The sequence below is a fragment of the Lacerta agilis genome, chromosome 1 (assembly GCF_009819535.1).
Source record: "Lacerta agilis isolate rLacAgi1 chromosome 1, rLacAgi1.pri, whole genome shotgun sequence".
Taxonomy (NCBI): domain Eukaryota; kingdom Metazoa; phylum Chordata; class Lepidosauria; order Squamata; family Lacertidae; genus Lacerta; species Lacerta agilis.
This window is the reverse complement of record NC_046312.1, coordinates 5,466,837-5,481,486: the sequence shown is the minus strand read 5'-3', so window position 1 is coordinate 5,481,486 and position 14,650 is coordinate 5,466,837. Positions and strand designations below refer to the sequence as shown.

Genomic DNA, 14,650 nt, shown 5'->3' with positions numbered 1-14,650 from the left:
TCACAGGACTTCCATCTCCCTTGCATATACTGCTATGACTCTTTCCATATATACCCAGAACAGAAACTTTTGAGATATTATTTATATTATATATCATCCACATATGCACACTGGGAGGGAGCACAGAGAGAAGAAACGCCATGGTGCATCTGCAGTGGCACAACCGGACACCCTCCTCTGCCCCAGCTGCAACAAAACATCTCTCTCCTGTATCGGTCTCTGAAGGGGCACTTTCCCATCGTCTCCTGAGGCGGACAGATGCCAACCAGGAATGCAGCCCTTTTATCCAAATGGTGTTACCAGAGCATCCTGCCCCACAGCCTGGTGCCTTCCAGATGTTTTGGACTGCCAACTCCCGCCACCAGCTTGGGACTGACGCGAGTTGGCAGTTCAAAACATCCAACAGGCACCTGGCTGTGGGAAGGCTGAGCCAGAGCAATGCATCTGTCAAGCAACTCCTATCTAGTCGCTGCCGTGTTCGGGCAGCGTTTCTGAGGGAAGTGGAAAAGGAAGAGAATGTGGAAATCCGGGCGCAGGATCTCAGCTTTCAGAAACTGTGGCAGATCTCCCAAGGGTATGTTTGTTGCCGACTGGGGTTTCAGCAACCTGCTTGGCCCTGTGCTCTTGACAATTTCCTGGCACCCCAGAACTATGCCAAAGTAGTAAGTGGTTAAGGATGGCGTCGTGCACAAACCTCCGCACGGAATCCAGGCTCTCTCTCAGCATGGCATCTGGGCAGAAGTTTAATAAGTGTGCAAAGCCCTGAATTCAGATCTCATCCTCTAGTTTGGAACAGATGAAGCAGTGGCCAGCCAGCCTTTCTGTCCAAGCTGCTTAGTCCAGTGTCTTAATAAACAGCAACCCAGCCCTGCTTCCTTTGCGGGAAGGGTGTAGGCTCAGCTCTCTCTCTCTCGCGCTGCAATCCTATACCCACTTACCTGGGAGTAAGTCCCATCAAGCTCAGTGGGGCCTACTTCTGAGTACACTTGCATAGTGCAGCAGAGCCGCATCTTATGCGGGGGTTAGGTTCCAAAGCCAACATGCAAAGTGAAAACAGTGTATAGCCAAAACCACCTCCTCGTCCTGGCTGAGATACCACCACTTGTTTGTACTGGCTGCTGGCCTGCAAGTGGGGACACACACTGTCTCCACTGCCTCCCCAACACTTTTGCATGTGCATGATCAGTAGGAACAGAAGGGAGGCTGGCAGAAACTTGAAGGTCCTTACATTATCAGGTGGGATCTTAGCAGCTGCTTTTGCAGGAGCTCCAGCCAAGCGGGTTACAGCTGAATTCACGGACAATGCGATGTGCTCTTAGCCAGGTCTACGGTCTTTCTCCTCTTCCTCTCCAGGGGCACCACAAACCCTGCAGTCTCTACAGAAGGTCAGCCCCAGGATGGAGGCACACGTTAGGATAAATCTGTCCCATGAGCTTGAGGTTCGGCAAGAACACTGATCTGCTCCCATCTTGTGAAAAACTCTTTTGTCGTTTGTTATTTCCAAGCGTTCATTAAAAGAAAAGAAAAAAGCACACAGAAGACATACAAGTGGGTCGTCTTAGGCTGGTCTATGGTAGGTACATTCGCATTTCTCTCCTGCGCACCTCAGAAGCTCGCACGCTTTGGACCTGGAACAAACCACTCCCGCCCTGTCCAAAACCTGATGGAATGGCAATTACGGTAAACGACTCCGAGTGCTAACGGTGATTCTGGGGCCTTTCCATAGGTCAATGCATGTCCACACTTCATTTTAGCTTTTCATACTATGGCAGGTCCCTGTTCAGTGCCAATAATGCACCCCATCCAAACAGGAGAACAAATAACTTTGCTGAATGTGCAGGGGGGGGGGCAGGACAGGGCTTTCTAGCACAGAAGCAGCACAGCACACAGCCTTCAAAGAGCCATATTAGAACATAAGCCAAAGGTTGCTTCCCCCTGCCCTTTTTTTTTTTGAAAGGTTAGCAGGACTTTTACTTCAGGGTTTATTAGGCTTGGAGTTCTTGACAAAACTGGTGGAGTTGGGGATGGAGAGGGGAACTGTCACCCATCACCAACCTCAATTACCACACCGAACAATATCCGATAGTTGCGGGTGTTGCGGAGTCACATACCACCGAGGAAATCACAACAACAATGAATGTGCTAGCCGGGGGTGGGGAGGTGGGAATGCATTCTCCCATCCCCACAACCAAGGAAATACTAGGCTCTGAATTTCTGGGAGGGTGCTATATCCCCATCAGAGAAGCGCAACACGGAAGGAAAACACGCAGCCATGGGGAAATAAACGCTGGCCACAAACTTACACAAGCAAAGACTGGAAGGGCCCCTCAATTCCACACATGCAGATATTTTATTTTGTTTGTTTAAACTCCCTGTTCCATGCCCACTCCGCAGCACAGAATCGTAGAGTCAGAAGGGATACAAAGGATAAACCTAGTCCTGCAATGATTAATCATTTTTTGTGTGTTTTTGCAGCCGCTAGAGAAGAACATCTTCATCCTCATCTCTACTCCACCCAGCCTTGCAATTCTCAGGGATGCGACACCGATGAGCAACAGAGTGCCCTCCTGCAGAGCAGTTTCCCGCAGGTGGCTTCTAAATAGCCACTAGCCTATGAAGAGTTAAAGAACTGCCTTTGGATGAGCAGACAGAGGCTTGTTAAACAGACGACACAGCCGGTTTTGCAGACAACTAAACTGTGGATTTATTTGCAAGGCTGCCCTGTGCTGCAACATTGCTGATGCCAACAGCAACCAGATGAGCACACGATGCCATCCCTACAGGGTCTGTTTGAAGGAGAGGTTTACTTGAGCCTAGGGAACAAACTCTGAGAAGCCAGAATGGAAGGGGAAAGTACACACACAGGCAAGTTAAAACTGCTGCTGCAACCACTGTCCGGTGTTGGCTATACACAATTTACTTTGTTGAACCGAGACGGCCTGAGAACAGACTTCAGGAGACACCCGCTGCTGCAGAACGATCTTCCTATTTAATCCGATATTAGACTCTGATTTGGGAACAAGACGACAGCACTCAGGTGAAGAACTGTGCAACTGCGCTTTGTGGAGTTCTGGTAATAGACACAATCGGTTCCCAAGTGAGGGTAGCGGTTATGCAAGGACCATGGGTTCTGTAGCCACTAAGCAAGAAGAGGATTATTCTGGTCGGATTCCTGCCTCCCCCCTACAATAAACATTTTAATTCCATTTGCAGATGTGAAGGACAAAAACAACCAAAAAGTTATCAGGGCTCATCAGTCAAGCCAACGGCAGTTTCGGCCCTAGATTTAACATATGGAGCATCTCAGAGGGAAAACCCATTCTCTTAATGAAAACGGTGAAGTCTAATTCGGCTGGCAGGTTCGGCCCTCATAATATCTATCCGAACTGCCCGAACGCCTAAATTGGGCGGTGCAACGATGTTCACAGCTGCCTGCAGGAGCTAGACATCAAGTGTCAGATCTAAATCTCTGCAACTACCTCCCAGAACATAGCTAAAGAAAAATTGAATGTGATGTTGAGAATTGCCTCCGGATTAACATGGTTTGCTTCTTTTCAGTTTGACGAGTGACTTGTTATGTGTCTAGCCTGAATTTCTCCAGAATACACCGAGTTAATTGAATAACCTGAACACACAGACACAAGTCCAGCAATGGCGATGGGCCCAGGCCTTCCATCAAATTCCTGGACTATTCTGGAGCAGTCCTAACTCACTGGGCAAACAGCCGCATATTCCAAGGTGGGGTCCTCACCTCCCAAGTAAAGACTGGGCAGCTGGGGCATGTTTTATCCTAATTCACTGACAAACAAAAAGGTTACTTCAGCATTTGAACAGAGTCCAGCTTACGCAGAGTCCTCCTCCGTGCCTCAGATGAGCAGGCAGAAAGTGAGCGAGCTCTTGTGAGACTCCAAAAGGTTACAGAAAACGAATGTTTAACTTCTCTTGTAAATAGCAGTTGTAGGTGAGGAGACTGCACTTCATCAGCCCGGCACAAGTTCAACGGTAAGGCTGGGGAAAAGATTAAAGAGAGAGAGAGAGCGGTCAGTCAGATTCTGCAGTTTCAAGACCAAACTACAGAGGGTTTGCTCCAGTAGCCAAATGAAAGGTTGAGAGGTTGACAAATGTGCAAAGCCATTAAACACGCATTTCTCTCAACAGATCAAAATCTATATCCGAGCCTATTGTGTGCGACTGAGGCCAGTTTATTATCTGCATGGGGAAGAAGAAGAAGAGTTTGGATTTGATATCCCGCTTTATCACTACCCGAAGGAGTCTCAAAGCGGCTCACATTCTCCTTTCCCTTCCTCCCCCACAACAAACACTCTGTGAGGTGAGTGGGGCTGAGAGACTTCAGAGAAGTGGGACTAGCCTAAGGTCACCCAGCAGCTGCAGGTGGAGGAGCGGAGACACGAACCCGGTTCACCGGATTACGAGTCTACCGCTCTTAACCACTACACCACACTGGCTCTCCAGTGGACAGTGTTAAGACAGGCAGCAGATTCTAGGGTGGATTTGATTTAAATCAAACTGATTTAAATCACGATTTAAATCACTAGTCAGTAAGGTTCAGGTTGGATTTAAATAAATAAAAAATCCAATTTAATTTTTTTTTTAAATCAGATTTTTTAAAAATTTAAATCCACCCTGAGCCTTACTGACTAGTGATTTAAATCAGTTTGATTTAAATCAAATCCACCCTGGCAGATTCTTTTCTTTTTTTAAAATGGCAACCATGATGCTACCAGGGCTGTTCTTGCAGTGACTACAGAACATGCTAAGGATTAGTGTTGCATTCGGAAATCACACCCTCTGACCAACAGAAGCCATACCTGGAGATTCCCTGGTTTTTAGACCATTGTCACTCACCAATAGGCTCCCCCCCTGAAGCATAAGGCCCCTAAACGCGACTCACTGAAATGCACAGAAGAGGCTATGAGCTGCACCTAGCAATGCACCCATGGCTATTTCCCACCCCCAACAGCAGGTTGCTGCCTGCCCATTGCTGGCTACAATGGGGGTGTTCTCCCTCCCCCGTGGGAGCTGCTAGGATGCCAGCTGCATTGGAATCACAGATGGGGAGGGGGATGCGGCAATCAGGCCCTGCTGTCAGGATTCGCACAGGCACCCGGTTGGCCACTGCAAGGAGGAGATGCAAGGCAGGCCAAGACACTACGCGTCAGAGGGCACTCCAGAAAACACCCCAAGATTCTTTGTGATACGCAGGAATTCCTAAGACAAGCTGCCATGGAAAAGCTTCTCTTAGAAGATCAGGGCTACTGTTTCGGTGTTTCTGTTTTAACTGTTTGTGCTTTTATCTTGTATTTTTATCTTGTGATCTGCCGCGAGATCTTTTTGATGAAGGGGTGGTATATGAATCTAATAAATAAAAACCCAAATGAATAGAATAAGGAAAAATGAAGCTTATCAAATTAAAAGCTGCAATTCAACAGCTGCCTCTGATGAAGCACAGCAAATGGGGGAGGACATTTCTGAAGCCGAGCTGCAAACGAAGGGACTGTCAGGAGAAGAAGAAGCAGCAGCTTGCTGTACTCACATGTAGGCCCCCCGGCATGGACGGAGCTCCAGCGGGCGCAGGTGGCACTTGGTAGGGATTCGGTGGCGTTGGGTACAGTCCTGGAGCCGGATAGGACCCTGTGGGCGGGGGAAATGGGGCTGGTGGCGAAGGCCCCCATGGTCCAGGGGGGACGGCACCCCACGGCACTGTAGGAGCGGCCCCTGGTGCCTGGGTCGGAGTGGAATACGGCCCTGGGGGTGGGTACGGCACACTAGGCGCAGGGTACTGACCCCCCACGGCGGGCCCCCACCCCCCTCCGGCAGACATGGACCCCCACGGCCCTACGGCGGCAGGGGGCGCGGCCGGCTCTGCTGGGCCCCCATAGGGCCTGGGGAGTTCTGGGAAGGACATGCCCGGAGGAGGGTACTGCCCAGGTGGGGCAGGGCCCGGGGGCGGGTAAGGGGTGCCGGGAGGGGGGCAAGTCGACCCAGGAGGAGGGAAGGGAGCAGGGGCTCCAGGGGGGAGGGAAGGGTACATTCCCGTGGGAGGGGGTCCAAAAGGCACGTTGGAGGTGGACGTGCTGGGAGGCAGCCCCGACATGGCCGCGGGGGGAGCGCTCGGCGGGTTGTTCCAGGGGTTGGAAGCTGGCCAGGCTTGGGGGGGCTGGCCGGGTTGCTGAGCAGGTTTCGTGTTGCCCAAGGAGGCGTTCTTGGCAGGAGACGTGTCCGGCAGAGCATCCGCCAGCTAGGGAAACGAAACACCGGGTGAGACTCCACCACTGTTGCTATTCCACCAGAGGAGCCTACAGTTTATCATCATTCCCCACCACCATCTCTGGTATCAGCCACATACAAACAACCTCTTATCTCTCTCTAGACTGTTTTGATACCTTCCTTGCTGATTCCACCATTGAAGGACACCAGATTCAAGACACGGGTGAACTCACTGTGCCTTTCCACAGCAAATTCTCGGCTGGTGAGTCCTGACCCGACTGTGGGGCAGCCACATGGTTTAGGCCCTGCCTTCCCTTCTTCGGAAAAGCTTCCTCTTAAACCTTCTGCCTCCCCTTATCAGTCTCCTACCGCACTCTTGACAGGCGGACAATCTCAACCCGTCTATACATCTGTCTATACATCTGTCTATGTATTTCTAATAGTATAACCAAATCAGTAATTTTTGATATAACTGTAAAAACTACTCTGCAAATTTATCATCCCAAAAACGAAACCTTCATGTTGTTGTAAATATTAAGATTATACCAGCAAGAATGAGTATTTCTGTAAAAAAATGATTTAAATCAAGTCTTACTGACTAGTGATTTAAATCAATTTGATTTAAATCAAATCCACCCTGGTTGCAACTTAGAAAGTAGCCAAGTTGGAAGACTTACCGAGAAGTCGTCAGCAGCTGACATTTTCCTGTAAAAGAAATAAATGAGATTGGTTTAATGCAGAATTTCTGACTACAGCAGGCATGTAATTTAGATGAAGCACATTTTGGTGCACAAATGAGAGTTCCTGAACTACATACCATCAAGCCTTTGCATGTTCAGCCAGCTTCACCATCAACTGGGCTCCTACAAACCACTACAGTCGTACCTTGGTTGCCGAAAAGAATGCGTTCCGGAAGTCCATTCGACTCCTGGAACCGTTTAAAAACCAAGGTGTGGCTTCTGATTGGCTGCAGGAGCTTACTGCAGCCAATCGGAAGCCATGCCAGATGTTCGGCTTCCGAAAATCATTCAAAAACCGGAACGTTCACTTCCGGTTTTCGATCGTTCGGCAGCCGAAACGTTCGGCAACTAAGCCGTTTGACATCCAAGGTACAACTGTATTTGAGAGTCACTGCCTGCAGCCACCGTATTAGTGCCATCAGCGTCAGTATTATTATTAATGGAACTTATTAGTCACTTGTTACCAGAGGTACATTTAAAAACATAAATACACAGTATCATAAAAGGATAAGGAAGAAGTCACATACATCAATGTTTGTATTATTAATTAATTAATTAATTAATTAATTAATAGCCCACCCATCTGGCTGGGTTTCCCCAGCCACTCTGGGAGGCTTCCAACAGAATATTAAAATGCAACTATTAAATGTTAAAAGCTTCCCTAAACAGGGCTGCCTTCAAAACAAATCAAAACAACCCCGCCCAACATTGGTAGCATCTTGTAAAACCACAAATCATCTTATTGGTTGGACTTGGACCCGCTAGACGCAGTGATGGCCAAACTTGGCCCTCCAGCTTGCACTGGTGTGCTTTCAAACTGCTAGGTTGGCAGGAACTGGGACAGAGCAGCGGGAGCTTACTCCACCGCAGGGATTCGAACCACTGACCTTCCGATCGGCAAGCCCAAGAGGCTCAGTGGTTAAGACCACAGCGCCACCCGCGTCCCTGATGCTCTTAATATCTTAACTGCAGCAGAGGTACTTCTGCAAGATACAAATATAGCCGGACAGATCTCTTGGCAGAAGGCTCCGTTCTTATTCACACTTGCATGTGTGTGTATAAAATTTCTTTCTTCTGGATTTGTATCCAATGTTGGTCCTACTCAAAGCAGGGCCACTGGAACCAGTGGGCAAGGCAATCATAGGTCCATTAATCCCAATGGGTCTACTCGGACAACAACAACCCTTAGTTTCCAAGAAGAGAAGCAGGGAAGTAACAGACATATTGAATTACTCTAGTAGAGGAGTGGTATTCAAGAGTTATTCCTCCCTCCCCACCCTGATCAACACTCAGTGTTCTCAGCACTAATTGCAGGCTTTGATGACCTCTGTGCTGCCACACCCATGCCATGAATGGGGAAGGGGAATGGAGGAGAGAGGCAAGACCTTCAAGCCAGCTGCTGACTAAGCCTTGGATTGGCACAACTATGACCAGAATGACAGAGATGCTAAGGTCCTTGGTACTAGCTATACAGCCGCACCCACCAAGGGAAGCCAGGAATTCTGCAACAGTGAAACTGGGATTATAGAACAAGTGCACGCAAGCGACCGAAACTAATTCAGCCTGGCTGCACAACTTCCCCGGGAATTTTGGATACTTTTCTGGTAGGGACGTGTTAGTGGGTTGGAGGAAGTGCTCGAATAAGGCAGGGGCAAATGAAATCTGAGAGAACAGGGTTGACGGCAGCAAGCTAAGCTCCCTTGTTGATCAGACCAGGAAGCAACCCAAACAAAGTTTTGACCTGCTCTGGTTTAATGCTATTCCAAGAATCTTCTTTGCTGTTTTGGTCCTTTGGTCAGAGCATAGGGCTGGGTGAATCACTGTCTCATATCCTTCAGCCCATAGTGTCAAGACTAATCTGAATTCTGATGGAGGCCATGTTCAGACATAAGAATGATCATTATGGGATTGAACCTGGGCAAGTCTCAGGCTCACACACAACCTTCCTCCCCCTGCCCCACCCCGACCATAAGGAGATCAAAAAGCCTTTGCCTCAGTTTTCAACTGGCCACAGTTTAGTGGTATGTCCAACTCTGAAGTTAATTTTAGCTATGGTTTACTGAAACAAGTAAGCTTCACAAAGCAAGGATTGAAGTCTGTCTGTTTCGGCAAGACAACCCACAGTTTGCTCGGGTTAGAACAAAATGCTAAACCGTGGTTTGTTAGAAACAGAAGCAAAAGCTTCCGAGGGAGAGGGAGGGAAATATGTGATTCTGATGCATTCAAAGGACCAACTAGCCGACCCCTTTACAACAGCTAATCATACCTACTTATGAACAAACGACAGCGTATCTGGAATCCTGTGTTATTCTTCTTATCCGCAAATTGTCTAGCTGCTGAAATCTCAGCAGACAACACAGAGCTAAACTGTCTCAATTCCCTCATGGCTTAGTTTAAATTGTTTCATTGTTGGCAACCATTTGGCACCACTTCGCGAGAAGCAAAACGGCACTTGTGATCAACTAGTATCTCCAGAGGTGGTGCAGTTTCAGCTTTTAAGTGCCTCATTAAACCTTGCCCTACAAAATAATCTTAGGTGGAAGGAATCATCCTAGCAGAATGAAAAACTGTGGTCAGTTATTTACGTAAGAACCATGATGATGGGCAGGGTATAAATAATAATTTATGATGATGATGATGATGTCACAACCCCCCCCAAAAAAAATAAGGAAATGCACCAACATACTGCATTATTGCTTAAACATACTGAGCCCTAGGGAATGGGAGGGAGGGAAATACCATCATTTAACTGTAAACTGTTTATGAATAAGCCATTTCTGGAAGTGCCAGAACACCCTACGCCCGAAAAAAACCTCAGTAAGTGATATAAGACACCTGAGACCCCCACACGATTTGATGTGGAAGGAGGGGAGCGTTTTCCATCCGATCTGGTCCAAGAGATGCAGAATGCTGTGGCTTTGGTACGAAAAGCATTACAGAAACAGAGAGGTACTTTAAACGCCTACAGTAGGGATCCACAATCCATACAGTGTACGTTAACAGAAGTTAGGTCTCTGGAGTATGTGTGCATGGCGACTGCTTGCTTTCTAGATTGCCATAGGAGTGCAAATATTGATCGTGGGCCTCCATGAAGTTTATGAAGTGCATGGCCCTCTGATGCTTGTGTGTTAACAAACAGCAAAGCAAGAGGGCATACCTGGTCTTTATACACACACACTAAAGGACGTGCCAGCAGAGAAAGCATTTGTTCATACATAAAATACAGCTATTCTTTAGGTATTAGAGAGAAGAGCAACATGGAGAGCTGTGATGGTATCACAGCTGTAATTCTAGGCACGCTCCTTTGGCAGCAGAACTCACTAGCATTTATTGTACTTTCTAGTAAACATGGCTAAATTCCAAGCCCCACAGCTACAGCATCTCATTTACAATTCCAGTTACAGGTGGGTAGCCGTGTTGGTCTGCCATAGTCAAAACAAAATAGAAAATTCTTTTCAGTAGCACCTTAGAGACCAACTGTGTTTGTTCTTGGTATGAGCTTTCGTGTGCATGCACACTTCTTCAGAAGATATCTGAAGAAGTATGCATGCACACAAAAGCTCATACCAAGAACAAACACAGTTGGTCTCTAAGGTGCTACTGAAAAGAATTTTCTATTTTGTTTCATTTACAATTGCCAGCAACACTTTGTATCAGTTTTTTTTACCCTTGATGCATGAGAGTGCCTTTGGTTTTTTCCTAGATGTAAACTGCTACTAATAATAATAATTAATTAAATTTATATACTGCCTTTCATCCAAGGATCACAGGATGGTTTACAGTATAAAAACACAAAAAATGCTTAACATAATAAAAAACAAAGCAGTTTAAAAGGCCAAAGGCCCGGGAGAAGAGGAATGTTATCACTTGGCACCTAAAGATATGTAAAAGGCCTGTTTATTGCGTTGCCGCCCTCCAGACCTCTCATGGAAGAGGCACACGAAGAAGGGCCTCAGGTGATGATGATCACAGGGTTCATATGGGGAAAGGTGATCCTTGAGGTACTGTAAACCCGCAACTTACGGTATGTGGGGGTCATCTTTAGGGGATTGTGCTGCCCTAAAGCCAAAATCGTCTATAGTCAAAACACAGTGGGTTCAAGGGGGGGGGGGTGTTGCCAAAGTATTTTTTGCACAAATGCTCGTCCCTTTTTAATTTGTGGTTGTTGTTGTTTTTTACACAGTTAAATCTGCGTCAGTTGTGGGCTTTCTGTATTGCGGTCCTGAGCTGTTTAAGGATTTATAGGCCATAAACAGCACTTTGAATTGGGCCCGGAAACTAATTGGCAGCCAGCACAGTCAGGCCAGAAATAAATTTTCTTCAGTCTGCTCTCTTAACAATGGGCAGGCATCCTCATTGCAACTTTGCCAGGCATTCCAAGCACAGAGACAGGGCCGTGGTTTCTGGCAAATGGTGATATTCAGGGATTCCCACACACTAGTCAGCTGTAGCCTGTGATGCCTCAGGTAATTTCCATGCACCATTACTTCCTCCCCAGGGTTGGGATCACTGACCTATATTTAGGTCATCAAGGATTTATCACCAAGGCTATGCAGGGCTTCTTCCTTACTCCCAATAAGCATCCAGCCAGTTCACTTAGGTTTCCATGGCTTACTTCAGCCAGCACTCATGGATTGATAAGCCACTGATGCAGGGCTTAGACTGCTCAATGGTATTTCCTCTTTAATCTTTACATAAGGCTGCAAGGTAAAGTAGTATAATGGCTTTCTCCAACCTCCCTCCCACCAGCCGCTGCCCTTACTACAGGTTAAGGTTATGTACCTGAGGCTTATGTACGATGGAGACATGGGGACTACCTGGTCCTCAGCTCAGGAATCTCCCAGCCACCCACCCCCCACTGCATGTGGTTAAAATAACAACATATTCTTCCCCTATCGACTCTATTTCCCCAGCACCTGTGTTGGAATCGAGGCTTACCATACCTACTGTCTTTAAGAACACAAGCCTTAAGGACAAAAGACCACCCTGCTGGAGGAGGCCTGTTCTCACAGCTGCCAACCAGATATCTTGCTGGATCAAGCCAGCTGTCCATCTAGTTGTTCTCACAGAGACTAAACAGGTGCTCATGGAACAACACCTCTCCCCCACCCCACTTGCAATTCCAAGCAAATGGTGTTCAGAGCCATACTGCCTCCAACACTGGAGTGAGAACATAGCCATTATGGCTAGGAGCCATTGACAAGGGGCCTGTCTTCCAATAAATCGCCTCTCTTTTAAAGCCATTGAAGCTGGAAGCCATTACTGCCTCTTGCAGTAATGAGCACTTGTACTTTATCCTGACACTTCCGATATTCAGCTTCCTCAGATGTCCTAGAGTCTTAATATCATGAGAATGAAAACTTCACACTATCCACTTTTCCCACACCATGCATAATCCTGTATGCTCCTCCTATCACACACACATTATCCAACCAGGTAGGTAGCCGTGTTGGTCTGCTATAGTCAAAACAAAAATAAAAAAATTCCTTCCAGTAGCACCTTAAGGACCAACTAAGTTTGTTCTTGGTATGAGCTTTCGTGTGCATGCACACTTCTTCAGATACTTCTTCAGATACTTCGGATACGTATCTGAAGAAGTGTGCATGCACATGAAAGCTCATACCAAGAACAAACTTAGTTGGTCTCTAAGGTGCTACTAGAAGGGTGTTTTTGTGTGTGTTTTTTTTTACATTACCCAACCTTTCTTCTAAACTGAAAAAGCACCAAACGCAGAAAGCTTTCCATGGGGGTATGTGTGTGTGTGTTTTCCCCATTGCTCCACCCCCTTGATCTATCTTTTGTAATGGCTTTAACAAGACTAAATAAAAAGAACTATATATATCTCTCTCCTGGGTTATTTTGGTTGCCCTTCTCAAAACCTTTTCCAGGGCAGTATGTAGCTGTAGCTGTAGCAGTAACAGTAATAATAAACGAGAGAGACAACTGACTGGGGGGCAAAACTGACCATGGGTGACCTGAACCCTTGTACTCCAGCTCTACCACTGAGACCACCTGCAGGAGTGTTGCTGACCCCCACTCCCACCCCAAGTCGTTGAGGCTCATCTGACAGCAACAAAAAGCAGACCCTTAAGTAACATTGGCCCAGTCCTGTGGAACTCCCTGCCAACAGAAATTCAGAGGGAATCTTCCTACTGAAAACATTCCTGTTTAGGCAAGCGTTTGCCAGGTGCTGGGAAAGCTGAGACGACTTTAACCTGCTTTCGCATTTTAACTTTTGGTCTGTGACAAAGTGGGGCTGTGGGGTCTTTCTAGATTTCTGCATTGGCAAGTTTTTAATGTCTTTCGTTTTATTATGTTATTCTATGTGCAGAAACCACAGGCAGGGTATAAATAATAAATGCATTATTATTATTAATTTATATTCCAATTAATTAGTATATTGCTAAATCCCATGCTGATCGTTTTTACTGTCTATGTGAAGAACTATGAAAAAAATTCTGGTTTTAGTATGCTGGCTGTTTGCCATAATAAACACTGATGATATTATTATCATTTATTATTCCACTTAAACAGCATATTGATTGTTAAATCCCATGCTGATCGTTTCAATTGTCAGAAATTCTGGATTTAGTATGGTGGCTGTTTGACGTAATAAAACACTGATGGCGGTAATAATAAGGTATCTGAAGAAGTGTGCGTGCACACGAAAGCTCATTCCAAGAACAAACTTAGTTGGTCTTTAAGGTGCTACTGGAAGGAATTTATTTTTTATTTTGTTTCGACTACGGCAGACCAACACGTAAGGATATTAATAATATTTCGCCGTTCTGGCCTTAATTTATTTGGGAAAACCTCTTTGAGGTTGCTTTCCGCCCTATGACCGGGCGGGGTACAGATTTCATGAAGCAAATAAACAAAGGGAGCGGGGAGCCAGAGGGGCGAAGGGAGGCTGGCGCAGCCGGGGGCCGCTCTCCGTTCCCACGAGGGCCGCCCCTTCCCCCTCACGAGACGCGCCCCTCCCCTCCCCACCGCCCTAGCCGGGCCCCTTCCCCCTCCATGGCGGGGCCTACCTGGACGCGCGCGTCGAGGAAGACCCTCCACAAACGCCGCCGCCGCTTCTCCTTCTTCTCCTCCGCCTCTTCCCTCGATGCCCTTCCTGAAGCAGCCGGAAGCGGAAATGAGCCTCGTTCTCGCTCTCTCTTTCTCTCTCTACGCCCTCCTCAGCCAGCCGGAAGCGGAAACGAGCCTCATTCTCGCGTCGCAACGGAGGGGAGGGGAGGCAGGGAGCCGCGCCTGATCACGTGTGACGCTGCTAGGCTGCCTTCGCCACCGAGCAGGCGCGCAGTTGAGCCCCGCCCCCTCCATCGAAGATGTCGCTCTAAGTCTCTACCCCGCCCCTCGCCGGGGACACGTGACGGCAGGAAAAAACAACAACCCTGCCCTCGCCCATGCGCCGGCGCCGCCGGAAGAGATGGAGTCTCTGTGGTGCCCCTTGCTGGCGGGAGGAGGGAACTGCACGTATCTCGGATGGGCTGGGAGGATTCGAACTCAGCACCTTGATTGGTACTTTTTAAGAGCTGCATAAATATATACAGTATTGATAGGGAAATTTACCAGCCATCACCTTCCCCCACCGCTATGCCTTCCCGGTAGCGAGTGCGGGACTCGTAAAAATCGCTAAAAGCCCGACGATGAGCGGGCATTCTTTCTCCCCCCCTTTT

At 47.5% G+C, this 14,650-nt stretch overlaps 1 protein-coding gene across 1 annotated transcript; it reads right to left on the bottom strand.

The window, feature by feature from the left end:
- Positions 1 to 1,526: 1,526 nt before the first annotated feature.
- Positions 1,527 to 14,066, bottom strand: MAPK1IP1L (mitogen-activated protein kinase 1 interacting protein 1 like). Its single transcript, XM_033166670.1, has 4 exons — positions 14,000 to 14,066; positions 6,906 to 6,933; positions 5,555 to 6,259; positions 1,527 to 4,008 (listed from the first exon to the last, which is right to left on the bottom strand). The coding sequence occupies exons 2-4, from the start codon at positions 6,927 to 6,929 to the stop codon at positions 3,997 to 3,999; spliced, it is 741 nt and encodes a 246-aa protein (XP_033022561.1). The 5' UTR covers positions 6,930 to 6,933; positions 14,000 to 14,066; the 3' UTR covers positions 1,527 to 3,996.
- Between the last annotated feature and the right edge of the window lie 584 nt (positions 14,067 to 14,650).

Excerpts from the sequence above, each read along its gene's own strand:
- MAPK1IP1L (XM_033166670.1), bottom strand. The coding sequence starts at position 6,929 with ATGTCAGCTGCTGACGACTTCTCG. Across the intron at positions 6,260-6,905 it reads CAGCTGCTGACGACTTCTCG|CTGGCGGATGCTCTGCCGGA; the intron begins GTAAGTCTTCCA and ends TCGTTTCCCTAG.